A 26,971-nucleotide genomic window follows, 5' to 3' on the forward strand; every position below is an offset into this window, starting at 1 on the left:
CGCCGGTTCTCCAAGCAAGACAAGGCGTGGCGTGACATAGTCGGCAACAAGTTATCGATTAGAAAGATATTTTTAAATATTGAACTACCAAGTTAAAGATGGAAATGATTACGAAGCACGAAAATATAATCTCTTGTCATGAACTGTTTTTTCGACGGTTGATGATCAAACTTTGGGCTGCTTGATGGCTGACAGTTACACCCATTGAGACCCTTCAAAGCGGACGCTTTACCTGAATTGCACCCGACACTCATCTAGAGACATGTATTGTAACTTTAATCATCATATGACCCGTATGGACCCGCGCACCCTTCTTTTATATGCAAGTACATCCTATTTAGGTTGAGACAAAAATTTAGAAATCTCGCACACTAAGTGGTAAAATGTTCATTGACTGAGTTTGGTCGGGCCGGACCGGATAATAAGCACTAGTATGACCTCGAGCCAAAAGTTTACCTGTCCGGCCCTTCCATCCAGTCGATAAGTACATTTTACGTAATTTTTTCCTCTTTCAAAGTTATGCTGTTTGCCAAAACACCAATAAAACTCACAACCAAAAACGGGATGCGCACGCTCCAAAAAATTAATCCGCACTTTAGGTACATTACGTTTACATTTCAACAAAAAATCGCCTATATTTTAGTATGTTTCAGTGGTGAAGATGAACGAAGATATATGCATTCGATTAAATCAAATTGAATGAATAAAAAAAAAGAATAAAAATTTTACTTGACTCATGTAAGCGGTCAAACCAAATATACCAAAGAGGGTTAATAAAAAATAATGGTTACTTACCGCCTTATTGTCACAAGGTCAGGCAAGATAATAAAAGAGAATAGAAAAGACAGTAAAATCATAAATCAGCAAATTGTGTCTACATTAACAATCGTTTTAGTTTAACAGTTCACAATTCGAATAGATGATTAAAAGCATACTCACATACTGTATTGAGCAGTAACCAGGGGCAGAAAAGACACAAAAAATGTTAGTTTAAGTGAGGAAAGTAATTTAAGAAAAGAATGCAGTAATGTTAAAAACTAATCAATGAAACTAGGTTAAACACATGAGATAAGAACTCGTATCACACTTTTGAAGGTTTATTGGGCTGGAGACTTAGAAGATGAATGACCAACAATTAAAGGTAACAATATGATAATATTTATGGACAACTGTTTGATGCGTGTCTTTCCACTTGTTCATTGAGGGACGAAGTTGTTTGCTAGAAATTGGTTTTCGATCTCATAAGCGGACTTGTCAACAATGGCATTTTTGCTTAAAGGGAAGGAAGCTTGCAGTAAATGCCAGATTTTTATTTAATTTGCTCTTTTTCTACTTAGAAGTTTCCTTAATGTCAGCATGAACGGAGGAAAATGCCAATTTAGAAAATATCCTGGTGTACTGTCGATGTTGTATTTAATCATCCTTTTCTACATCGATATTTCAATTTTCTCAATTTTCCGTCTCTGTTTACTTAAACCCAGTTCCCTGAAAGTTGTTTTGAATGCATTATCTTATGCTGACATTATGATCTCTCTCTCTCTCTCTCTCTCTCTCTCTCTCTCTCTCTCTCTCTCTCTCTCTCTCTCTCTCTCTCTCTCCCTGTCCCCCTCTTTCCCCCTCTCTCTCTCTCTTATAAAAATATTCCGCACCCGTTGTTCTTAGTTGTCCACTAAACGCAAGAAAGGTAGCGGCGCAGATGTGCCCGCAATGCAGCTGGTCATTTATGCTTTCATCATAAGAATATTCTTGAACAAACAAACAAACAGACAAAAACAAACAAAAGGAGATGACAACGTATCATTATCCTTAAGTTCTAAGCTTTCACTTACAGCCTGATGTATTTACATGTATTTGATCCACCGAAGGCGATATCGAGAGCAAAGAAAACGATAGGGATAAGCAGAATTCAAGTATTATAAAACATTGTTTAGTAGTACGAACACATTTCCCATCAATCATCATATGGGACTGAAAGCTGGCCTCGGTTATTCTTCATCAACTGTTTTCGAGATATGTCGTTCATTCTGCTGGTATTAGAACATCAAATTCTCATCCTTATCCTCTCATCCTGTGTTTTACTACTCATGCACGTTTGCGGTATTGAGGAATGTTATGGAATGTGGAGCAGAAACAGATGTTATAACTAAACTATAACTTCAGTAATCTAATCAAAAATCACTTACACGCTGGTATATTTCACAAAGGCCGCACATGAGTAGAGAAAGCACAGAATGACAATTAAGTTAGGGAGATTAGATGAAAAATAAGTAAACCAATGAATTAATTATGCATCGATTGATTCGAAGCCCCAACATCCCCCACGGGGAACCACTAGGCGTTTAAACTTTTGAAAATTGATCCGTTCAAATTTCAGCCCCCGAGGCCAAAAATTGTGTTTCAATACCCTACCCAGGTGCTAGACTTGATGGTCACTTTTTTAAAAGGCAAAATGAGCGATCCTGACATTCGATACATTTACCAAGTCTTACAAACTAGACCTTGTAGACCTTCTCTTCGGAGCCATTCGTACCCAAAAGTGAACTCTATATCTTAAAACACCTCCACATTATAAGTTAAAACACGTGTATTCGACACTTCCGGTTCAAATTCCTCCAGCCAGGCGAGGCTCACATTCCCTAACCCTAGGCACGAACGACAGTTCCCCCAACGGGGAATGTTAAAGCTTTTAATTGATCGGCCCATTAGTCAATAACTGAAAGAAAAGCGAAGCTATTTAGTATTGAGACGTTTTTAATGCAATGTGGTGTAATTGAAAAAAAAAGAAAAAGAAGTATATTGTTTTAAAACGATTTTGATTTTCTTTCGGTGGAACAGAAGTATGGAGAAATCTTTCTTGAAGACTTTTACCGAAAACAAGTTTCGTTAAGTTTAAGATGGTGACGCTTTGATATCTCCTTTGCAAAGAATAAGAAAGAAAAAAAAATCAAATCCTTAACATTGAATGGACTCAAATCCACGCTAACCAGTGCATTCAAAGTTAAATATGATGTCACAAGATAAAGCTATTTTTCTAATTTTAACAATCATCTGTTGTTCAAAACAATGCAAAAGCAAAATTAAATGAGTCCTGAAGGGAGGCTAAAGTAAAATTATTCATTAAGGTTTAGGATTCAGTGTGTGACCTTGAAACATGGGTTATTTTCCAGGCCGAAACGCAAATCTCGATTTCTGAATGAAGTACAACGCCTCCTGATCTTTTCTTTTGTCGTTATTAGTTTTCAGCTGGTAGAAAGGGTACAGAATGGGAGGGGTTAGCAGCTTTTTGGTCATGTGACATGTTAGGAGTAACATCTACATTAAGAAATTGAAGTAGCACTTACTTCCTGATGTTTCCGAAGTGCAGTCCATGAAAAACATAGAAAAAGGAAAGAAAAGAAAATCACCGGCTATCACATCCCCTCGTTAACAAAGCATAGAAAAGTGGGAGGAGTAATGATATATTTCCCATACAGTGCCAGAAATTTAATCAAAATATTTAAATGCTTTTCTTTTGGACATGCAGGTTTTATTATCATAGTGAATGATGCAGCTGACTTAATCCTCCACTGTACTTTTTAAAAATACCCTAAAGATCAATGTCAACGCCCTGACAGCAAAGGTGCGCACTGTTTTATTTTTCATTCTCCTTCTGAAAAGGAAGAGCTATTGTAAGTCGTGTTGCAAAAACTTGGTGACCTGTGAGCACGTTCGCCAGGGCAAATAAAACAAAGCCGTTATACACAGAAACAAGGATCCCGGCCTGGAAACGTGAAATTAAGGACGTCAAACTATCCTCATTTCAAAACTTAATGGGAAAACATAAAACACATTGAATTTTTGTTAGTTAATTGTTTTTGTATATTAGAGACTTTCAACAGTTAGTTTTGTTAGAAAAAAAAAAACTTTCTAAAAAAATTCCACGCCCACAAGCATGAATGCCTCAATCAGATTACTGATACGCTTTTCTGTGACAAAAGTGTGATTACCAATGCACTGAAATAATTACAGAAAAATATAAATGACATAGAATAAATATATGATTAAATAAGCGAACATATTGTTTTTCACTTAAAAGTTAACAAATTAACAAAATATCCAAAAGATTACTTACGTTGAGCTATTATTTCCATGAGAATGTTTCGTACATTGAGAGAAAAGAAAACAATCTCAAATTATGTAGTAACCAGGATTTGTTTATTGCATTTGCAATTGGAAAAAACAGAAACAATAGCAAAAACAAACAACTAAGTAACTTAAAAGAAACTGAAATGGAAACTGAAGAAAAGCATACAATATTGTCAGTAGTAACAACAATAAGAACAAGCCTAATTCTGCCTATTCGGTCTATGTTATAGTTATTGTTATTAATTATTCGATTTATTAAATAAAGGAAAAGATAGAGATAGAGTGAGAAGGCGGAAAGACAGCTCTCAATATTTGTTTGTATCTCGACCCGGTTACTACAACACAACTTGACTAATTAGCCAACAGGAAAGGCGACTGCAGTATTAGGACAACGGTGACAGTGATAACAAACTTACGGCACTGCTGTTCATCTGAGTCATCACCACAGTTATTTCCCCCATCGCAACGTCTATATTTAGCAAGACAATCTCCATTTGCACAAGTGAACTCGTAGTTTGCACACTTTCCTGTATGATAATACAAATTATTTAAATTCAAAGACATAAATTATTGAGCCTGTGTGTGTAAGAAAAGGGAGAAAACAAACAAAACCTGAAATAATCCAAACAACTTAGACACACTTCTTAGCTCTCAAGTCAAATATTGAGGTTGTGCGTTTGCCTCAAAATTCTCATCTACTAAATATGTTTGAGCCGATAAGCACACAAACGAGCAATTCGCAGGCTCTTGCTACCACAGATTCCTTTGATAAATTTTAATCCCTGTCGTCTTCAGAAAGGAAAAAGTTGCCACTGACCCTTGATCTCTCTGTGTCATTTTTTTCTTCTTTTGACTTTTAGATTGATTTTGAAAAAAGGAAGAGACGAGGACTCGACATTATACTATTTTTGATATCATGAATATCCATGAATTTCAGTTGTCTTGACAGAAAGGCTGTGTAAATATATATGAAAAAAAGATAACCTGAAATCAGTGAACATGTTTAATCAGTTTCTTTCCTCCATATCTCATACAGCCTCACTATCAAGCAGGAGGTGACCAGCTAACTTTGGTTTTTGTTCCGTTTTTGTTGTTTCAATCCACCTCTTGAAATCATTTTTTAATACTTCAAGGATCCTCAACCTTACATTTTCTATTGATAGTTACATGTAAATCAAATAAATACAAGCAACGTGTTCAAAATATGCCATTCCTTTAATGCGGTTATCCGAGCAATATTACAAGGAGACGACATAAATATAGATTTAGATTTATGATACTTACGGCCAGCTGATAGGCGTAGGTAGAACATGAAAGAAAAGGAAAAGTTACTCAATTGGTCTATTAGTATCATCACAGTACCGCTAAGCTCTATGAAATTTTGGTTATGGCGCAGAGGCGACAAAAGTTTATGTGTAAAAGAAAAATTTATTCACAAGCTCTACATTAGCAATTTGATATCCCCTGTGTTGCGACCGTTTGCGTTTTCGCCTTTTCGCAGTCAATTAATACAGTCAATTAAGGCAATGCCGATGGGTGCATGACTATATTTCTAAAAAAGCTCTTTTCAAATGAATATACTAACGTTTGAATAACTCAATATACTCGAGAAATCTCGAAGTGTTCATTCACTACATGCATGCATGATAATGGCTTGCTTTAAAAGTGTATCATATAGAGCATTTTACGTCGCAAAGTGCAAACCATCGTTTCTGGTCTCCCAATTTATACCAAAGGATTTCATCTCGTAGATGAAATCGCTGCTATCTGCTTCAACTAATTACAGGTTATTTCATTCGATTTTGAAGTGACTTTGGCCATCACAAGAATCTCCTTCATACCATTGAGGTTGTTAATCTAAAGCTGGTCTAATATAAGAGCATTCAACCAATAGCCAGTTCAGTTTTGTAGAACTACCGCCGCATATGATTTACGTCACGGCTTTATTTCGCTGTTTTTGAGGTATTCTTGCAAATGAGGGGTTCTTGGTAAATATGGTTTTTTTCTTCCTTTTTGAAAAGAGTGTTACTTTTTCAATTTAATATTACTTTTTGACAATTCCATTTACGTTTAGCTCATATGAAAAATAAAAAGATGTTCAAAAGCATAAGTTACTTATCCACAACGGTACTTACTGCACTGTTCGTCTGATCTATCACTACAGTCAATGTACCCATCGCAGCGATCAAACGCGTAGATACACTTTTCTTGATTTGCACAAGCAATCTGATCGCCTCGGCAAGTTACTAGCAGATGATTAAAAGAAACACGTGAACCGTGACAAAACGTTGGCACTTCTTCTACATTTCTTACTAAAAATATATAATAAATATTAAAGGCTACTTCACGACTTGAGCAGCTTACTTTTAGTGATTGATCTTTGGTGATTGACATTTTGCAGTGAATTTTCATCAAAGACAAAGTTTGATAACCGTTAACGTCCACTTTACATTTTTTCAGTTTATCGTTACGATTTTATCGAATTCTGTATTTAATAACCTTTTCGTCGATTCATAGTTTCAGAAAGTTTACTGAAAAACAGCCCGTGCGAGTTTTTTCTCCGGAAGGCGCCTAAGAAGGTCTGACTCTGTCCCGAACGTAGCCGGATACAATTTCTTGATGGTAACAAACTCCTGAGGTTAGTTTCCCTTTTTTGTCGATGAGAGATGAAGCCTTCCAAATTTACTGAAACTCTCACGAAACGATCGGAGTACAAATTACCTACATCATACGCAATTCAGAAGTTCACTGATTCGACTGTATGTGATGAGATTTACTTTAACCATCATTTTTATAATAACCATCATTAAAATAAAAATTTATTGTCCGATGAAATTTTCATGGAAACGTTTCAAGATGGCGAGTTTTCGATGAAATGTCGCAAATACCAGTAAGACACGCCTCAATCACGGCGAGCTTCTTACTTGAGATTTAAAGCTTTTCTCATTATTTTTTAAATGTAACGCCAGCATGAAATGTTGAATGGTTTAGACCGGTGCTTACAAGTACTTAGTGCATCAGTTCTGTCAAAATTTGGAGTAACGGGTTAAGTCCTCCAAGTTCTCCAGATACAGATACAGATGCAGAAAAGCCTGTTCAGAATAGGGTTGGAATTTGTAATGCGTCTATCATGCTAAACTTCTTTTGGTCAGTAGCAACATACCTGCAGATGTGCAGGGGACGGTTACCAGCAGGAGCAGTAGAACAACCTGGGGATTCATGACAATCTTTGCGGAAACAAAAAAACGATAAAAAATAATCAAAATCGAATGTAATGAGTCAAATCGTTCCTTTTTTGGTAGGAAAGTAAGCAATCCGCTGATTGTTGTGCTGCCGAGTTAAGTTCTCCTGCCGATAAAGGAACGATAGGCAGTCTGAGACTGCATGTGGCTACTGATATAGCTACTGATACAGCACAGTGATCAATTAACTTTCAACCAATAATTCAAAGGTAACAAATAATCATATAAATAATAACAATGATAGCAATAGTAATAATAATTCATAGAGGGCTAGCTTGAAAACCTAACTCCAGGCTCCAAAATGATGCAACTTTGTTTATTTTGCCTGTTCATTTTAATCATTTTTCTTGTTTCATTGTAATTCCTTTTTTGCGAGAAATGAAGACTTGTTGTTGTTGTTGTAATAATTATATTTGTATTTTATCTTTGTATCTTATATCTTATATTATTGTATCGCTTCTTTTTCCTGTATGAAAAAATGTAATTTAAGGTAAAGGGCATCTAATCAGCTTGCTATATTATGCCCTTCTCCATCCTCTTATCTTACTTGTAATTATTCATTGGACTCTAATCTATTGAAATGGAGGGAAAAAAATAAATACCAAAAAAAATCCCAAAGTAGTAATTACAATAACGATAATGATGATGATGATGCTACTATGGTCACAAGCTATTGAGAAACGATCGAAATTGCGTTTGAAAACTTGTTGTGCAATTTGATATTTCACCATTAGAACTTAGAATGAAGATTTTATGTTGACATTAGCAACAATGAAATGTTCTGATATACACAGTGCAGCTCAAAGATAAGGGGACATTGTATAGAAGTACCATGTGCACGTATCAAGCGACATACGTCGACATACTCGCATAAATACGCGTATGTCCTTCTCGTATGGGCCTTTGTCATCCATTGCTCCACCTGTGCTTTGAGTGGCATTGAGTTGTAGAAAAAAGAGATGGTACTGTACAAGCGCCGGCTGCTAGCATGAAATGGGCAAAGTAATTTTGAAAACGTCCATGAGAGTAAAAATATGACAGTTCTTTTTTATTTATTTAACTTTTTTTTGGTATTTTATTTTGTTGTATTGTAATTTCTGGTCACTTACACCTGTATAATAATATTGTGGCATTTCTAATAAACTTGTGAGGGAGCAAAAAAAAAACAGAACACTTTACCTTTTTTGCACTTGGCAGTGATCTGACTCAAAACGCTTGTTCAATCTGAAAAAGTAAAAAATAATCAATTAGGAAATTGGATTTCGTATCAAACTGAGAAAACTAAAGAATAGAAATTGAATTATTCATAAATACATTTTGATTAACTATGTTTCTTGTTTGTCACACCATTCCTGAAGCCACTTGAAGTGACTTCTGAATAGGCAAGCTTAACGACAATTTTATCACCAATCTGCTCCTTACAGATACTCATTCGAACACGGTAAAAGAAACTGAATTCGACAAAAACCGAGACTTCTTGATATGAAATTTGATAGAGCATTGTTCAGCATCAAAAGTTCAACGCGTTTCAAATGAGCAATTACCTTCGATGCAAGGTTTTTTTTTAGAGAAAAACCCCCCGAGAAAATAGATAGTTACTTGCGGGAAAAAGAACGTTCTCTTGGGATAGAAAAGAAAATGATAATAGTATATACGATAATAATGACGGTGATACTTGTAATGGTAAAAAAATAAATAAATACCAGTCATAATATAAATATGAATAACGATAATCTATGGATGGATAAATTTTCACATAGCCTCAATGTTTTCTACAACAAAGATCTGATCGGCAAATTAGCATATTATTCTTTCAGATGAACACAAATTAAAGCCATGATCATTCTTTTAAATCAGCCAAACAAGTGACAGACTCCTGAAGCATGCAGCCATCTGGGGACAAATAACATAAAGTTTAATGGCATCATTAGACTATTTGAGCCAATAGCTCTCAAATTCCGCGGAACCCGGAGGTTCGAGTTTCGACTCCTTGTGGGAACTCAAGAAAAACGTTTTTCTTTAAAACCAATAGCTGTTTTGATACAGTCCTTTTGCGAAATTTTAAAATTTAAGCTCCTCCACAAGTTTCTCTTAACGTTTTTTAAATTATTTTTATTATTATTTTATTATTATCATTTGCTACGTTTTTGCTTTTCAGTTTTGTTGTTTCGTTTGGTTTGTTTCGTCTTCTTTTCATTTGTCATAATTATTTTCAATTATCACCATCCTTTTATCCTTTATTTTTTTAAGTTATCAGCAGTCAGCGTTTTCTCGAGAACGAGAGACCAAGAACAAATAATGTAAATTAACCAAAATACATGATTGTTAATTCGACCGACAGGTGCTGTAAAGAAAAATGTCCAACATGATTTTTTTTTCATATTCTAGCGCACGGTGTGTTTCCCATCCATTGATAACGATAACTGTACTACCTCAGAATTGCATGATCTCTCCCTTCAATTTTTTTTTTGTTCCCTTCCTATTTAATGTACGATTTTAAAACAAAATACTTGAGCAGTTTTTTCCTTTTTTCGTAAAGGGGAAAACAAGTGAATATGCGAATAAAATTCAGCTATAACGACCACTTAGATCTAGAACTATATAAGCAAAGCTTATTTAACAAGCACTTTATCAGAGATAAAGCATTCAGAAGCAAAGTACTCTAAAAAAAAATATTGGACAAAAATGTTCAATATACCAAGATAATGGTAATCATAAGGTTTAAAATAATTATTTAACAACGGAATCGAAATAATGGAGATGATGATCATCGGCGATGATTAATTATGGACGGCACATCATCAGCAGGTAACAACTGAATTATATATAGAACAACCATATTTTCAATGTTCCACACGGTACAAAAATAGCCAAAAAAATACCTTTCTCTAAGGAGTCTCTCTGAGAATGAATAGTATTACGGTATAATCTAACCGACAGAAAAATACTGCAATCCTACTCAACTACTTTATTAAACAACGACTAACAAATTTCATAAGGGGTGACTCCTGAAGACAGTTCAATAATTATCCTCGATAAACTCACTTAAGCCCACTACATTCTATATCTTAGTTCACTACTGAGCCAAACTCACATTTTCCTCCAATGTTTCTTGAAATTAGCAATCTTCCACTATAGCTCTCTCTCAAGGTATAGCTTTCTTCACAGTCGGTCACTCCCGACGATAACAACAACTACCACTACATAAATGAGTGCTTATATACATTAACAAAGCGTTCTGAAACATTCCAGAAGCTTACAAAAGAACTATTTTAACTGCGTCATCATCTGCGTCACTTGATGTCAGCATGAATAAGCGGTCTGGAGATTTCTGGAAGTTTATATTTACAACAACAATTACTCATAACAGTAGATTCTTGCCGAACAAAGTCGAAGGTCTCTAAATATAAATATTCCTTTCGCGATGACAAAAACCGAAAAAAGGAAGAAGGTGCCGTTAACTTTGCAAGATGTATTTCTGAATCCAAATATCATTCTCTCTCTTAAAATTAGGAGCTTGCAACCATCTGGAGAATTCAATTGACTTCTGAATAAACGGGTTCCTATAATTAGAAATTTATTATCACTTTGCTCCATAATGATACTCAATCCAACACGTTCGAAAATTCAAATCGAGAGTAATTGAGGCATTCTATGTTTATTTTGAAATTCTTTTATAGGACTGCTAGGCATGAAACGTTCAAGGCGTTTAAATTGAGCAAACACCTTTGACGCTGAACAATTCTGAGGAGAAACCCTCCGTAAAAACAAAGATAGTTATCAGATGGGTAAACACTGTTCTGTTGGGATAGAAATGACGAGAATGACAATACCAATTGCAATAATGACGATGATGATACATGTAAATAATAAAAATACTTATAACCATACCAATAAAATGATTCATGATAATCTATAGATGGGTAAATTCTCGTGTAGCTTTAATGTTTCCGAATACCGTTGCTGATCGGCAAATTAGCATCATATTCTTCCTGTTGATCAAAGATTAGAATCATGACATCATTATTGTTTTGAATCAGCCAATCAAGTGAGAGATCCTTGAAGCTTGAAGCCATCTGGTTACAGATAACAAAGTTTAGTGACGTCATCAGACTGTTTCAACCGTCAGCTGTCAAGACATTATCCCATTTCCAACAGTTTCTAATTTCCTTTTGCTTTTTCTTTCTTTGTTTTCGTTTCTTGTTTTAGTTTGGTCTCCTTTTGCTTTTACAAGTGTATATTGATTCGTCTTGCTTTTTCTATAACGTCTTTGTATATTTTTTGACAATTATCAGTAATTGGCAAGCGTTTATTTGCGATCAAGCGGCCGACAAAAAATTTAAATTTTAACGCCCAAAATGCAAATGAGCCAAAATAGATAAAAAGTTCACTCCACCGACAGGCGCCGAGAAGAAAAATGTCCAACAGATATAGTCTCCTATAAATATGTGTACTAAGGCTCTGTTTGTTTCTACACCTTGGAGAAAAAAAGAGACACCGCAGGATTGAAAAATGTCTCTTATTTTATTTTCACTTTTTTTTCGTTGTTTCTATTTTCTTATGATGTACTGTGTTTTAAGACAAAAATGCTTCCTTCCTTTCTATTTTTTTTTTCGAGAAGAGAATCGCGTGAGCGTGCGGATGTCATATGTTGGCTGGCTTACTCTCAGGAAAGATAATAGGCAAACAGGGGTGGGCTGGGGGGAGGTTAAACCTTTAACTTTCAATTCTCCCCTCTTTGTGCTACACATTTCCTTTTTAATTGGATACAAGAATTTGATGTTAGATCAAGATGACAACCTCTACCTGATAAGTTTGAATATTCTCATTACCTGTCTGCTGAATAATGTATGGATATCATAGGAAGAAGATTCATAGTGATCACCACTGGGAGTGAAAGGCTAACCAATCCCACTTCCCCTGAGAACAATTTTTAAAAGGAATAATAATAATGAAAAGATAAGAAAAACAATATCTCTTGGCGATAAGTTTAATCTAAACGCCCACCGAGTGACGCATGTCGATGGTTTACGGAATATCTTGCAAAGATAGAAAAACACTCAGTTGAAGAAACACTGGATTAGTAGAAAGGCTCCCACATATGGAATAATGCAATAGATAACTTTAGGGAAAAATAACGGAAGTCAAATGACATCGATTCTCCTTTCCCCTTTTCCCCTTCGCACCACTCTCCCCCCCCCCCCCCACCAAAAAAACCCAAAAAACCCCAAAAACTAAGATCTCATTGTTTACTCCTATCTACCAATAAGGTTGGTAGATAGGGATGACGGAGACAGAGTGCATTGTTTGGGAGCCTTTCCTTCTTCGAAAGACCGTGGGAGAAGGGGGAGGACTCAAGACGGGGGGCACAGTTTTTCCCAATACGGACCAATCCTAGGCTGGTGAATAACATTTTATTTCTTTTCCCTTATACTTAGCCAAATTCTTTCCAAAGAACCCGAAAGATTTAAGGCTGTAATTACAAAAAGATCTTCCATAAACCTAAAAATATTTGAGCGAGTAAATGGTGGTTAAAATAGAGGTAATGCAAATTAAAGAAAGAAACTTCACCGAAGTCTGTTTTTCATTTTTCGTCCTCCCTCTTCTCCCAGGGTCTTTTGAAGAGGGAAAGGCTCCCAAACAATGCAGTCTGTCTCCAGATCTCTCACATGATTGGCTGACTCAAAAGAATAATGATGTCATGATTCTAATCTTTGATCAACAGGAAGAATGTGATGCTAATTTGCCGATCAGCAACGGTATTCGGAAACATTAAAGCTACACGAGAATTTATCCATCTATAGATTATCATGAATCGTTTTATTAGTATGGTTATAAGTATTTTATTATTCACATGTATCATCATCGTCAAAATTGCAATTGTTATTATCATTCTCGCTATTTCTATCCCAACAGAACAGTGTTTACCCATCTGATAACTATCTATGTTTTTACGGAGGGTTTCTCCTTAGAATTATTCAGCGTCAAAGGTGTTTGCTCATTTGAAACGCCTTGAACGTTTCATGCCTAGCAGTCTTATAAAAAATTTCATAAAAAACATAGAATGCCTCAATTACTCTCGATCTGAATTTTCGAACGTGTTGGATTGAGTATCGTTACGGAACAAAGTGATGATAAATTTCTAATTATAGGAACCCGTTTATTCAGAAGTCAATTGAATTCTCCAGATGGTTGCAAGCTCCTAATTTTCTGGCCTTCTTACTGACTCGATTCGAGGTGAGGTCGTCAACGTTCAAAGAGAATGACTTTTTGATTCAGAAATGCATCTTCATGCAAAGTTAACGGCACCTTCTTCTTTTTTTCGGTTTTTATCATCGCGAAAGGAATACTTATATTTAGCGACTTTTCGACTTCGTTCGGCAAGAATCTATTGTTATGAGTAATTGTTGTTGTAAATATAAGCTTCTAGAAATCCCCAGACTGCTTATTCATGTTGACATCAAGTGACGCAGTTGATGACACAGTTATTAAGTAATACTACTAAAATAGTTCTTTTGTAAGCTTCTGGTATGTTCCAGACTACTTTATGAATGCATGTGAGGACTTATTTATGTAGTAAAATGTGAAATGTTACTCACCAGTCTGGGGTCGGTCCGTATTGGGAAAAACTGTGCCCTCTGTCTTGAGTACTCAAGACAGAGGGCACAGTTCTCAATACGGACCTCCCGACGGGCGAATAAATTATATACATATATATATGGTTAAGAATATATGAAAGTCATATCATATAAATGTAGATTTTTTTCGTTCAGGGCTCCCTATGCATGCATATGTATGTGTGATTAATTTACAACAATTTTTCGAGTGAATTCATAATGCATTCATATAAGCGCTTACCAAGAGTTGCAATTTCATAAACAAGCAGTTAGCGAGAAATAAGAGAGATGGTAAGTTTTGAGATCGGTTAAGAAATGAAGATGATTTTAGTCTTGTGACGAGCGTGGGAAAAAGAAAACTTCTGAGTCCCCATGAGGAATGGAACTTCAGACCTTCGGATTCTGCTCTCCGATGCTCTACTACTGAGCCACAGAGATTCCATGGTGAGTGAAGTCTCTCACGAAGTTCATATGACAAGCTTAAGCGTCCTGCACACTGTGAGGATTGACAATGTCAATAGCGTAATGTTTGTGGATAGAACTTCGTAATAGACCTCGCTCATCGAGGTGTGCGCAAGGAAACACCGGCAGATGACAATGAAGTGCGCATACCCGAGTGTTGAGCTTCAGTGTAGCGTACCGCGGGCACACGACTAGGCATTGCACGAGGGCTTCACGTGGGCTGATAGCTGTGAAGCCGCGTAAGAAAATAATTTGCAACCCGCGTTTTGAGCGCCAAATCTAACTGGTGAGGTTGAAGTTGAACAGTAATTCTCAGTATTTTACATTTTCTGATCAACTCGCAAAGCAACAATACCGGCAGAGCTAAAGCTTTGTCAACGAGAGGAAATTGTTATGATTCAAGTTTGTGGAGAGAGGGTTTTGCGTGAAAACAGGATGAAAAGAAAGAGACTGAGAGACCCAAAAAAACAAGAAGTAATTACGTAAAGCAAGTGGAGAAAAACGCCCAAAAAAGTTAGAGAGGACACCAAAATATTCAGAATACGGTGAAAGGAACGCGAAAGAGAACAAGAAAAGACATAAGTAAAAAGACGAATATCTAGCGAAGAGCAACGCGAGAAGGAAGTACATCCAGGTGTCCAGTACCTTCAACTTTCCCTCGAAATGACTGAACATCCAAGCCATTTCTTCTTTGGTGCTGGCTATTTCCTCTGAGCATCTTTTGCGTGTGTGAACCGAATCAATGAGTTGCCTCTTTGAACAATAGGGAACAGCAGACTGCGGTTGGATATCATCGTTTAGTACACTCCACAGTGGACTGTCGATGCTTAACGCGTCTTCAACCGCAATTATGGAGGGGTATTTACAACCCACCATGTCAACGTTTTGTCTTGTGTACTCCTTGAACAGCCGTTCAATGGCTCTCGTTGCCTTCATGATTTGCGCACAAAACCATTTTGCAATGGCTTGTCCATCTAAAGAATGATTAACACGACATGAGTCAAAATGATACCGTAGAAAGCCTACACTACAATTATTTCATTACGATATGTTGGTTAGCTCTAATCGGGCGTCTTATCGACGACTGTTAGCAATCAAACATATCAATGAATTACCTGCATATTTCTTCATTAGCTGTAAGAGAAACGACCGTTCTTAGCACTTGACATGCATGGATAATTGCAAGTCTTCTCGACGCTTCTCTTGCAAATCGCAGAGGTAGGCAATATACATTCTGCTGTCAGGAGACCATCGGGGTTGGCCGGCCGCCCTCAAGGTTCTTTAGCTGTTGATCCAACCTATTACCACCAGAAAGGAAAACAGTGGAGAAACCAAAAAATTGATTGGAATTATTTGTTTGGTTTTGCATTGCTTTGCAGTGCGCGGATTGGCAAACAAAACTTGCCCCGAGAACCAAGTAAAATACAAATAACGACTTCCACCTTTAACGGTATGGAATTGTCCATAATTTTGATTGCTCGATTGCCTGATTGTCTGTTTACTTGTGTGATTAGCTATTCGTTGATATTGGGGCTGGTAATGAGTACTTTGCTTTGTTTTGGCGGACCTCATTTGAAAACCGTTTTAATATTCTTACGTAAAGATCATTTGGTTCCCAGACCAGGGGAGTAAATATAGCAGAATCCAAACGATGGTTTCATACCTGTCAAGCTGATCGGTCAATATATCCCAAGGTTCAGATGCCGGGGAAAATTTTTGCAGGTTTGTTCTGTTAATGAACCGTTTGAAAAATTCAGAAGACAAGTATCAGAGAAAGTCAGGACAAATGACAGAAAGTGATGGACCAAAAAAGTAAGACATTTTCTGTAAAATTCAGAAACGACAATTGGGGTAAACATTGTATGAAAACCAGATCCCCATGCTACTCCATACCCTACACAGAAAAACTGCCTCAACTTGTCCAAGTAATCATCTGGTGGTGAGCCTTCAAAGAAGAAAGCGTCAACTCATAACATAAACTGTTTAAGTAACTTGTGTGTACCTTTCTGAACTTCAGTTGTGGTACTCTAATTTCCTCTTAAGCACTTCAAAAATTTATCAAACTATAATCAAAAGTTAAGTGGGGCAAAATACAATGGAGGTCATTCATTTGTCATGATTATTTTTGGTCGTTAAAGGTGAACCATTCCAAGTAAGATCACAGCCGACCGAGTTGCAAGATAAAAAAGACTGGTTAGAGGTCAATAACAACTAGGCATTCCACGCGAAATTTGATAATAGCCTGGGACTTAGCGCGTGTTGTGTTGGAACTCGCCTTGTGACTAAACTTCGTCGTAAATATAGTTTACACACAGGAATTACATCTGATCTTGACACAGTCAACAAAATCACTCGCAGTAATATCAGAGTAATTATGCCGAGAAAAGTGACATCACTTTCGAAGAGGAAGACCATGTAATCTTGTATCATATCTTTCGGATCAAAATGGCGGGCTTTTCGATCTTCGAAACTCTGCACGTTGAGGTAAATTGTCTATTTGTAGCACCTCTGAACTCAGTACCCTTTTGGATACTTGGCGAAAGGAAGATCAGAATAATCTATCACCCGTTAAAACTCTACAAAGGTTGGTGAAGTGTATTAGAAGTAGTATCTTTTTTTAAATTTGCAAAAAAATCAAACAAAAAAAAAGACGGTAATAACCTCTGAAAGCTTTCAAGTAGCTGCCTCAATGCAATTGGTTTCATTCGTTAATATGCTTTGAAATTATTATTATTATGAATTACACAATGATTGACTGGTTTCTCCAGTTCATCTTACATGTCAACAAATACCTTCCACCTAGCGAGGCTCATGGTGGTCTGCCAATGATCAAACTGTTGTTGGGTTAGCATGTCGCAGTCATTACACACCGAAAAAAATTCCTTTTCCTCTCTCAGAACGTATAAAACATAGCATGGAAAGGTAGAAAATAAATGGGAAAGACAATGGACGAATGATTTGTGTGCTAGATTCTGGAGGGGAGTTTTTAGTTTCAAGCCTTGGCCGTGATAATTGTGTGATACACACTCATTGTGTATGACTACTTACTGGAACTGTAAGATCAGTAACATTGTTCATGTTGGGCTCTACAAAAAGTGAACAAACAATTTGGCAAAAAGTAGATTCAAAAGTATTTTACATTTTAAAATCACTCATGCAGGATAGCAGAGCTTGTGGAATGTGAGAATGAGGCATATCATAAACTAGATCCAGATCCTTTTGATGATTGGCATCCAGGTAAAAGTGCAAAGCTACCTTTTCACATTACACACTATTTGTGTTTTATACATTATAACATCATTCTATTACAAATACACTAGGTAATGTAGTGTAAGGTATTCTCAGATACTAGGAAGGATAGCCAGACCTAAAGGGGGTAAGTTTCTTTGAAAAACCTGTGATGCTGCATCAGTGGTGGAGTTTAACAAGATAATTTGGTTTTATTAACTGAGTTGATAATGTTAATTGGCCACCGTAAAGAGTTTCAAAACATTTCAAGCATTAGCCCTTTGTCAGAGTGTTTGTTGTGTAAACCTCTTCCATTAACTGCAAGCCGATAAGAAACAATATGTATATTGAAGAGAACCAAGGCCTGCCAATAATGAAACAGGTCCAAGACACACTCTGCATGAAAAAGAACGATAACACATGACAAACAGCAGTAATTCAAACTTTCATGGATGAGAAGTGTTGTTCTTGCTTCTTATTCAATGTCAGTTCTACTTTTTGTTCCCAGTGGAATCTTCACTAGACTTACTGTGTTAAAGAGGCACTGTACTTATCTACTTACTTGAGTCACAAGAAAACACTAGAACTTAGATGAGGCTTGGTGTGAGAATTGCCCATGTCACAGTGATGGCCTCATGTGGTCAAACTGATATAGCCTGGCTGTGAATGAAATTAATTACTTTATTATAAATTTTTCTCAGTTAGTACATGCACATTGATTGGTCAATTTAGTGGGTTGTATTTCAATGAACAGCCTGAAAAATTTTAAATTTTGGCTTTAATTAGAATCTTCTCCTTTTATTGGACCCTGATTATTAAAAATCTTATGAGCCTCATTTTCTCAGTCCATACTCTTAAGTGACAGAACCTTTTTTTTTTTGGCTCAGATGTATGTCCCAAGGGAAAAAAACTTGGTCTGTAATTTTAACAGTGCAGACCTCGCACTCAGTCAGTAAGAGGTCTTGATTGTATTAAATTATTCAAAATAAAATCAGCTCTTGTTTTTTCCATCATGAACATTTCAGGTAGAGCTGACCCAGACTGTGCATTAGGCCATCTTTTGAAGACACTGTTCAGAAATGATGAATTTATGGACAAACTAGTAAACTCCTATATCATGAGCACTGTGGAACAGTTTAATCTGAACTGCACTGCAGCCAGAGTGTTGTTAAATGCCATGCCTGGGCTGGAAAGTGCTGCAGTTTTTCAGGATATGGTAAGTTTAGAAAGGTATTCGTAACCCTTTAACTCCTAAGATCTGATTGTTAATTCTCTGCTCTAGCTGCAACACATTTCCTTGTGAATTAGTTATGAGAATTTGGTGTTAAATCAAGATAACAACTTCTACCTGATAAGTCTGAGTATTCTCATTACCTTTGTGCTGGATAATGTATGGATATTATGGGGAGAAGTTATCTGTTAATCACTTCTGGGAGTTAAAGGGTTTAACTTAGTAATCTTAAGATGTGACTTTCTTTCTTCAGCTTGAGTTCTATGTAAAAATCCAGATCAATGTGTCCAGTTTCTGTGGCATGGCACCCCTTGTCCTTTTCAGAACAAAATACTCAGAATTAACTCATACAATTGCTATTTCATCAAATTAAAGATAAAAAACATGAATTTCATGTAGTTACATCATGAAAAACAGAAAAGGAAAAGAGATCTTATTTGTTGCTCTCAGTCACCTCACTTTAGTGCAAAAAAACTTTAAAAAAATGCAAACTTTTCAGATCCACTTTCATTGTTCCTTATTTCATAACTACATATTTCTTAAATAGAATAAGAGAGATTTTAAGGTTTAAGCTCACTAAAGAAATAGAGAAAGATGTTTTTTGTCTTGTCACAAGCGTGTGACAAAGAAAAGATTCTGAGTCTCCATGTTGAATTGAACCTTATACCTTCAGATTCTGGGGTCCAATGCTCTACCACTGAGCCACAACAAATAATATCTCTTTTCCTTTTCTTTTTTTTCTTTGTCCCACACTTGTGAAAAGACAAAAAGCATCTTTCTCTATATATTTTCTATCAATAAATTTGATGTCAATCATGTACATGTAGGAAGCAATGCTTAATCGTTTATGCAAGTGGGCCAGAGAAGCCTCAGAACCCCTGAGATCATATGCTACAGGTATTTATAGCATAGTTTACTGGTCTTACTTTTCACAGTACTTCAGGCTTTGAACATTTTGGTCACCATACCGAAAACAAAAGGAAAAAAAAATTGAATTGACTAAATATCTAGCATCAAGTGCTCTCCTTGGGAAAATTAGATTTACCTAATAATTCCTGTACAGCTTCTGAGTTTCTGAACTTACTCAATTTTGTTTACACCTTTATAAACTGGGTGCAAGTAGAAGGGTGTTTTAGTTTTGTGATCCAAGGTTATTTACATTAGGTTAACCCTTGAGAGTGACTAGCATCTAATTTCTTCTTTCAATATCCCTGGTGAAAAACCTCACAGGATCTTTGAGGATCTTCAAGGATTGACAAAGACCTGCCAAAGATCCTTAAGGACAAGGATCTTTAAAAGATCTTTAAAGGATCTGTAAAAGATCCTCAAAGATCTTTGTAAGCAAAAACGTTTGTTAAGATCCTCAAGGATTTGATAAAGATCCTCAAAGGATATTACAAAGATCCTCATAAGGATCCTCGCAAAGTTCTTTTCAAGGATCCTTCAAGATCCTCAAGGATTTAGCAAGGATCTTTCAAAGATCCTTTCAAGATCTTTGTAAGGATCCTTAAGGATTTAATCAGGATCTTGCAAGGATCCTAGTCAAGATCTTTGCAGGATCTTTTTGAGGATCTTTCAAGATCCTCAAGGATTTAATGAGGATCTTTTAAAGACCTTCCAAAGATCCTTTCAAGGATCCTATTAAGATCTTTGCAAGGTTCCTTAAGGATTTGATCAGGATCTTACAAGGATCCTACTCAAGATCTTTGCAAGATCTTTTCAAGGATCCTTCAAGATCCTCAAGGATTTAATGAGGATCTTTTAAAGACCTACAAAAGATCCTTTCAAGGATCCTGTAAAGATCTTTGCCAGGATCCTTAGGAATTTGATCAGGATCTTACAAGGATCCTTAAGTCAAGATCTTTGCAGGATCTTTTCAAGAATCCTTCAGGATCCTCAAGGATTTAATGAGGATCTTTTAAAGACCTTCAAAAGAACCTTTTAGGGATCCTGCTAAGATCTTTGCTAAGATCCTTAAGAATTTGATTAGGAGTTACAAGGATCCTAGTCAAGATCTTTGCATGATCTGTTCTACAATCCTTCAAGATCCTCAAGGAATTGAAAAGGATCTTCTTAATATCTTTAAAAGATTCATTTCATGATTTTGTACAGCTTTTTGTATGGATCCTTTTTAACTCGTGAATTGCGCGCATGCGCAAGAGCGAGTTATAGATACGATGTGGGGAATGGCATTCGCTCGCTCGCTCGCTCGCTCGATTGGTCGATTCCTGTAAACTTTTTTTAGATTTTAGGCTTTTGAGTGCATTTTATAGTTTTTGGCGAGCAATAAACAGACGAAATGGCGACCTTTGTTGCTAAGAATAGTGGTGGGGTGAAAAAGAAGCCAATGATAATCTTAAAAGAGTTTTTTTTTTCGTTTTAGTTTCAACAAGCGGCGCCAGCGACTAGCAGGCAAGCAAGGATTCACACTGAAATAACAGAACAACCTTCGTTTTTCATAATTTAATTTACAGTCCTTGAACTTGAAAACAATCCGAAGATTCATTGAAAATATCACTTACTGCGAAGCGCTCGGAGTTTACAGATGTTCAAAAGCTTTTTCTGTTATAGCGTGAGATTGAGGACAAAATTGATCATTACGTTTCGTCGCGTGTATTTTTCCTGAGAGAAGCAACAAAAGATGCCGGCGACTGACGAAATAACAAGTTAACACGAAAATCAGATAACACCTAAACAAACAATTTTAGCTACCGATTTTCAGTGAATTTTTAAAGAACAATTTTCTTTTAAGTTTCAAGACAATTTGAAGATTCAACATACAAACAACGTACTAAAATGCGAAAGTTACACACCACAAAATTGATAAATAGGCCTGAAATGAAATTCTATCTTGTTATTGATCATACGTTGCCTAGCACGTGACCTAAATCTACCCAGGCGGAGATCCAAAATGACGGTGGCAGGCTTGGCTTAGTTATATCACTCAAAACTCGTTCCCGTTTGTCTCATTTGATAAAGAGGGAATCGTTAATGTTTTCATTAAGACAGTATTGCCTTGATTTTCTAATATTTACAACGAAAGACAGTAAATTTCACTTTTCACCCACATTTACTTCCAACCTTTTCTTTTGAACCAGAAACAAAAATGATAGACGTTTAAAACACATGACATCATCCACCTTGTCAAATGTAATAGCATGATCATTTCAATTGTAATGCCTTCTTATCCCAACGTTACTTTGTTTCTTTGCTACATTAGCGAACACTGAACTACTGCTAGTACTCTAGATATGACAATCAACCACAAAATTCCCTAAACCAGATAACATTAAACATAATCTAAAAAATCATGTGTCAATTTACGAGTTTGCTCACAGAGCACTTTGATTGAATTTGATGTGGATCTCAAAGGCAACTTTGTCAAGATCTCTTAACCACATTTCTACATTATGAATTAGGTTCCTTTGAAATCCTCAAGTAATTTCAAACATAACAAAATTGTAAATTGAGGGCTCACTGTTTTATAATTTAAACACAACAAGGAATTTTCGCAGAAAATTATTGTGCAATGAGTGTAATGAATGTTACCGCATAGCAACGCCATGCTCGAGGCTTTCGGGAAACTTTGTGACTACTTACATGACAACAAAAAGGGTTTTGCATTATGGGATAGGAATTTATACGCGTCGAGATTTTTAACGGTCGCATAAAAACATAAGAAGCTCGTTGTTACGGCAAATATCATCGACAATGGTCGGAACTAAAGGGAAAATGTACACAGAAATAAAAGTAAAGGAAAGGCGTTTTCTGGAGTTCAGAAACAAGCGAAAAGAGAGACAAACAACCGAAATCGTCAATCAAACTCCAAGCAGGTCTCGCGATTGCTCTGACTCTGGGGCTGAATGAAAAGAATTCATTGGTACTTCTGGAAAGAAAATGAAGATGCCATCCTCGCCTAATTATTCTTACTCTGAGCTCTTGGAGAGTGAGGATGCAAATGATGTGTTACAGGGACAAGGATACAGGCTTATCGATTTAGAGAGATTCTCCTCGACGCTCACTGAAGGACATGTTTCTGAAGAAGGTGTGAATTTACTTGGTTCTGTGTAACCAACTTAAAAAGCTCTTTTAGAGGTTGTCATATGAATTCCCGAAAACACTTATTTTGTACCTCAGGATGTATTAGTTCATTCAATTAATCTGAAGTTTTCAGGGCTGTATCCTCTTACTGAGTTGAGTTGGATAAGCTAACAGTTTCTCTATAAGCTGAATTTTAAGTAAGATATTGTGGAATAACTCACCTAATAATCTCGGTGAACTTTGAACGGGCACTGTGCCCATAATATAAACGACTCCAAAAGTTCCTCTGCTCATCCAAAAGAACGACCCTAGTACTTTGTTTTGACACTAAAAACACTTGATTTCATGCAATCTTTGTGTAGTTATCTTTTCTCAAGTATACCTAGGTTTTTCACACCATGTGGTGGACAAATTGATCTGATGTCAAATAACAAATTAGTTTAGGGCAACATATTAGTTATATTCAGTATGTGTGATTCCTAAGCTTTCCTTTGGTATATAGGTTAATATGGTTCAGAAATATAGTCATTGAAGTACTCTTGTTTGCCTTTTTTTCAGAGTAGTCTGAGTCTGGTCATAGTCTAGTCCTAGACAAGTTTAACACATATTTTGGTCTTCTTACCTTTGAGCTGGACTGTTGCCAGATTTTTTGGAAAATGAAAATCTTAGTACTAACCTAAAGTCTGAACAGAAATAGTGTAGAAGTAGTCCTACTAGAAGAGGATGGGTAATTCTCGTTTAGCAATAAAAAAAAGTTGAATATTCACCTCGTCATGAAGGAGGGCGGATGTGTGGTTCTGAGCTCCCGAGTTATTGGACTTGTACTCCTCTTGTGTCTTGTTCATACCTCGAGGAAAGGTAAACATGACTACTCTTTTACAAATGAGTACTTTGGTCTACGTTTCCCGCACTCTACGTCGGTTAAAGTGGCAAACTGGGATTCGAGTCTCTGCATAATAGAAAATACAAAATGGCGGGCACACGTGCATGTCACTATTAGAGTGAAACGAGCAAACGTTACTACAGCCTATGATGCCAATTCAACCTCGACCTTTAGACCTGTTATACAACTGTTACATGATGTTGAACTTAACCCTGGACCAGCAAACAGCTCTATTAGAAACAAGTCTGAAAAGTCAAATGGCAATGTGAAGATTGCACATCTTAACGTTCGCTCGCTTAAATGCCGTGAGCATTTCGTTCTTGTAAAGGAAACGGTACTGGAAAACAAGTTTGACATATTTACCGTATCCGAAACATGGCTCAACAGTTCAGTTACGGATTTGGAAATAGAAATTCCTGGCTATGTTATCTACCGTATCGACCGACAAGCGAAGATTGGCGGTGGAGTATGTGCTTATGTCTCACGAAATTACAGGACGGAGTACTTGAGCGATATATCTCTTATCACGGCCTCTGGCTTTCACCAACTGTGGCTAAAAATCCACGTCAGGAACATGAAGTCTTTCATTGTCTGTACAACCTATAGACCACCGGACGCATCGTTATCTTGTTTCGATTCAGATCTCACAGAGAACTTTATTTATGCCTCGTCGTTCAATGTTCCAATTTATCTATTGGGAGATTTGAACTGCAGACTTGAGAATAGCAACGATCCTGGAGCTAATGTCCTTGTTAATTTCTGCCGTTCCTATAACTTGTCAATACTGATCAATACGCCAACACGAGTTATAGAGACTTCGAAATCAATTCTAGATGTTATCCTTGCATCGGACACAAGACAAGTTCAAACGGCTTCGGTTATGGAAAGCTCGATTAGCGACCATGACTTGGTTTATGTCACCTTAAAATTGAAGAAAGCGCGCGCCAAACCCGTCTATATTACAACCAGAAGTTTTAAACTCTACAGTCCTGTTGATTTTAGCAACGACGTATCACTGGCACCGTGGTCCATAGTCGATGTTTTCGACGATGTCGAGGACAAACTTTATGCACTTGATTCGCTATTTACTGAGATACTCGACCGCCATGCCCCAGTTAAAACCTTCAAAGCACGCTGTAAACCAAATCCATGCGTAACAGACAACATCCGGGGATTGATGAAGACCAGGGATGATTGGCGTAAGAAAGCAAAGAAAACAAATGATCCGCTATCTTGGACTGCCTACAGATATTTCAGACAGGAAGTAAAGAGGGAAATCAGAATAGCTGAACAGGAATTTGTGGCCCAACAAATCCAGAGGAATCCAAATAACACCAATAATATCTGGAAAGCAATTCGCCAGTGCATCCCCTGCAAATCTACATCTCAGCGAACATACAGTAAGAGCGACAAAGCTGTTGCAGACGAATTTAATCAGTTTTTCGTATCTGTTGGTCAGAGCACTGTTGACAAAATTACGTCCCTGGCTAATGAATGCAACCTAACACTAAATCAGAATTATTTTGTACCGAGACAATACGCTCTCTCTGACCAGTTCACACTGAGTACCATTGATTATAAACAAATAGAACGTATAATAGCAGCGATGCCTTCAAACAAAGCCCCAGGGATAGACAAAATCCCGATTCGTGTCATCAAGGATTGTCTTAATCCAATTGTTCACCCAATAACGTCCATCGTCAATGCATCCTTTCAAAACTGTGTTTTTCCATCAAAATGGAAGACAGCTGTGGTTACACCAATCCCAAAAGAGGGCGACCAGGAACAGGCAAACAATAATAGACCCATCTCACTTACACCAGTCTTGTCAAAGGTTTGCGAAAGGGTAGTACATAATCAGCTCACCTCGTATCTGCAATCGAATGACACCCTATCAAAGAGCCAAAGCGGTAACAAGAGATGGCATTCGTGTGAAACGTCTGTGATTGAAACAACTGACACAATTCTTAACGCGATTGACAAAAAGAAGTTAACGGCAGTTGTTCTATTAGATATGAGCAAAGCTTTCGATAGCGTCAATCACGACACGTTAATTTTAAAATTGCAAGACGTCGGAATTTCCAGAGACGCTCTCCAATGGTTTTGTAGTTACCTAAGCAACAGGACACAAGTAGTACGAATCCATTCAACGCTATCTGAGCCTTTGTCCGTGACCAACGGCGTCCCTCAAGGAAGTATCTTAGGCCCACTACTATTTAGCATATATACGAACGATCTTCCATCGATCCCACAGAAATGCAGCACTCAGAGTTATGTAGATGATACGAAACTCATCACTTCCTTCGAACTTAAAGACAACCTGGATGCAATTGCTGATTTGGAAGACGACTTGTTTAAAATAGGAGAATGGTGTTCCAACAACCAATTGTTACTTAACCCTGGCAAAACCAAGCTGATGATATTTGGCAGCAGGCAGATGCGTGCAAAATTGCAATTTCGCTCCCTTTCCATTATGGGAGAGGACATCGTCCTCGCAGACACCGCCAAAGACCTTGGTGTGATTTTAGATTCTAATTTAACTTACGATGAACACATAATTAAGACCGCTTCCTCGTGCATGTCCCGCCTCGGCCAAATAAGCCATGTCAAGCATGTTTTCGACAAACGTACACTTTTGATGATTATTAATTCCTTAGTTTTCAGCAGGTAATTTTATTGTTCCAATGTTTGGTCAAATACCTCAAAATGTAATGTTGACAAGTTACAGGCGGTGCAGAACTTCGCATGCCGCATTGTTAGCGGTGCGCGTAAATTTGACCACGTTACACCAATTCGCAAGGAACTAAATTGGCTTACAGTTCAAAGCCAGCTTTACTACCGGAACGCTACTACGGCCTTCAGATGCATGACTGGTCAGGCTCCAGATTACCTCTCATCAAAATTCATAAAGCGAGCCGAGGTTAGTCGACGTAGCACCAGAAATTCGCAGCTTTTGCAAATTCCATTCTTTAGAACAGCTAGCGGTCAGAGAACATTTTTCTATAGAACTGTAAACTTATGGAACTCTTTGGATAATTCCTTAAAACTGTGCAACTCCGTTAAGGTTTTTAAAAAACGTTTAAGGACCAAATTACTCACAGAGTTGTAATTTTATATATTTGTATGCTTTCATTTTTTCTTT

General features: G+C 36.9%; 1 protein-coding gene across 1 annotated transcript in view; it reads left to right on the forward strand.

Moving 5' to 3' along the window:
* The first annotated feature begins 16,146 nt into the window (after window positions 1-16,146).
* Window positions 16,147-26,971, forward strand: part of LOC149046261 (uncharacterized) — a 30,734-nt gene continuing 19,909 nt past the window's right edge. The window contains exons 1-7 of the mRNA XM_089206046.1: window positions 16,147-16,168; window positions 16,931-17,030; window positions 17,607-17,683; window positions 18,700-18,890; window positions 19,733-19,802; window positions 23,973-26,496; window positions 26,692-26,749. Coding sequence (XP_089062172.1) covers window positions 16,147-16,168; window positions 16,931-17,030; window positions 17,607-17,683; window positions 18,700-18,890; window positions 19,733-19,802; window positions 23,973-26,496; window positions 26,692-26,749 — 3,042 coding nt within the window. The remainder of the gene's footprint in view (window positions 16,169-16,930; window positions 17,031-17,606; window positions 17,684-18,699; window positions 18,891-19,732; window positions 19,803-23,972; window positions 26,497-26,691; window positions 26,750-26,971) is intronic.

This window comes from Pocillopora damicornis, chromosome 5, assembly GCF_964200805.1.
Source record: "Pocillopora damicornis chromosome 5, jaPocDami1.2, whole genome shotgun sequence".
In the NCBI taxonomy this organism is placed as follows: domain Eukaryota; kingdom Metazoa; phylum Cnidaria; class Anthozoa; order Scleractinia; family Pocilloporidae; genus Pocillopora; species Pocillopora damicornis.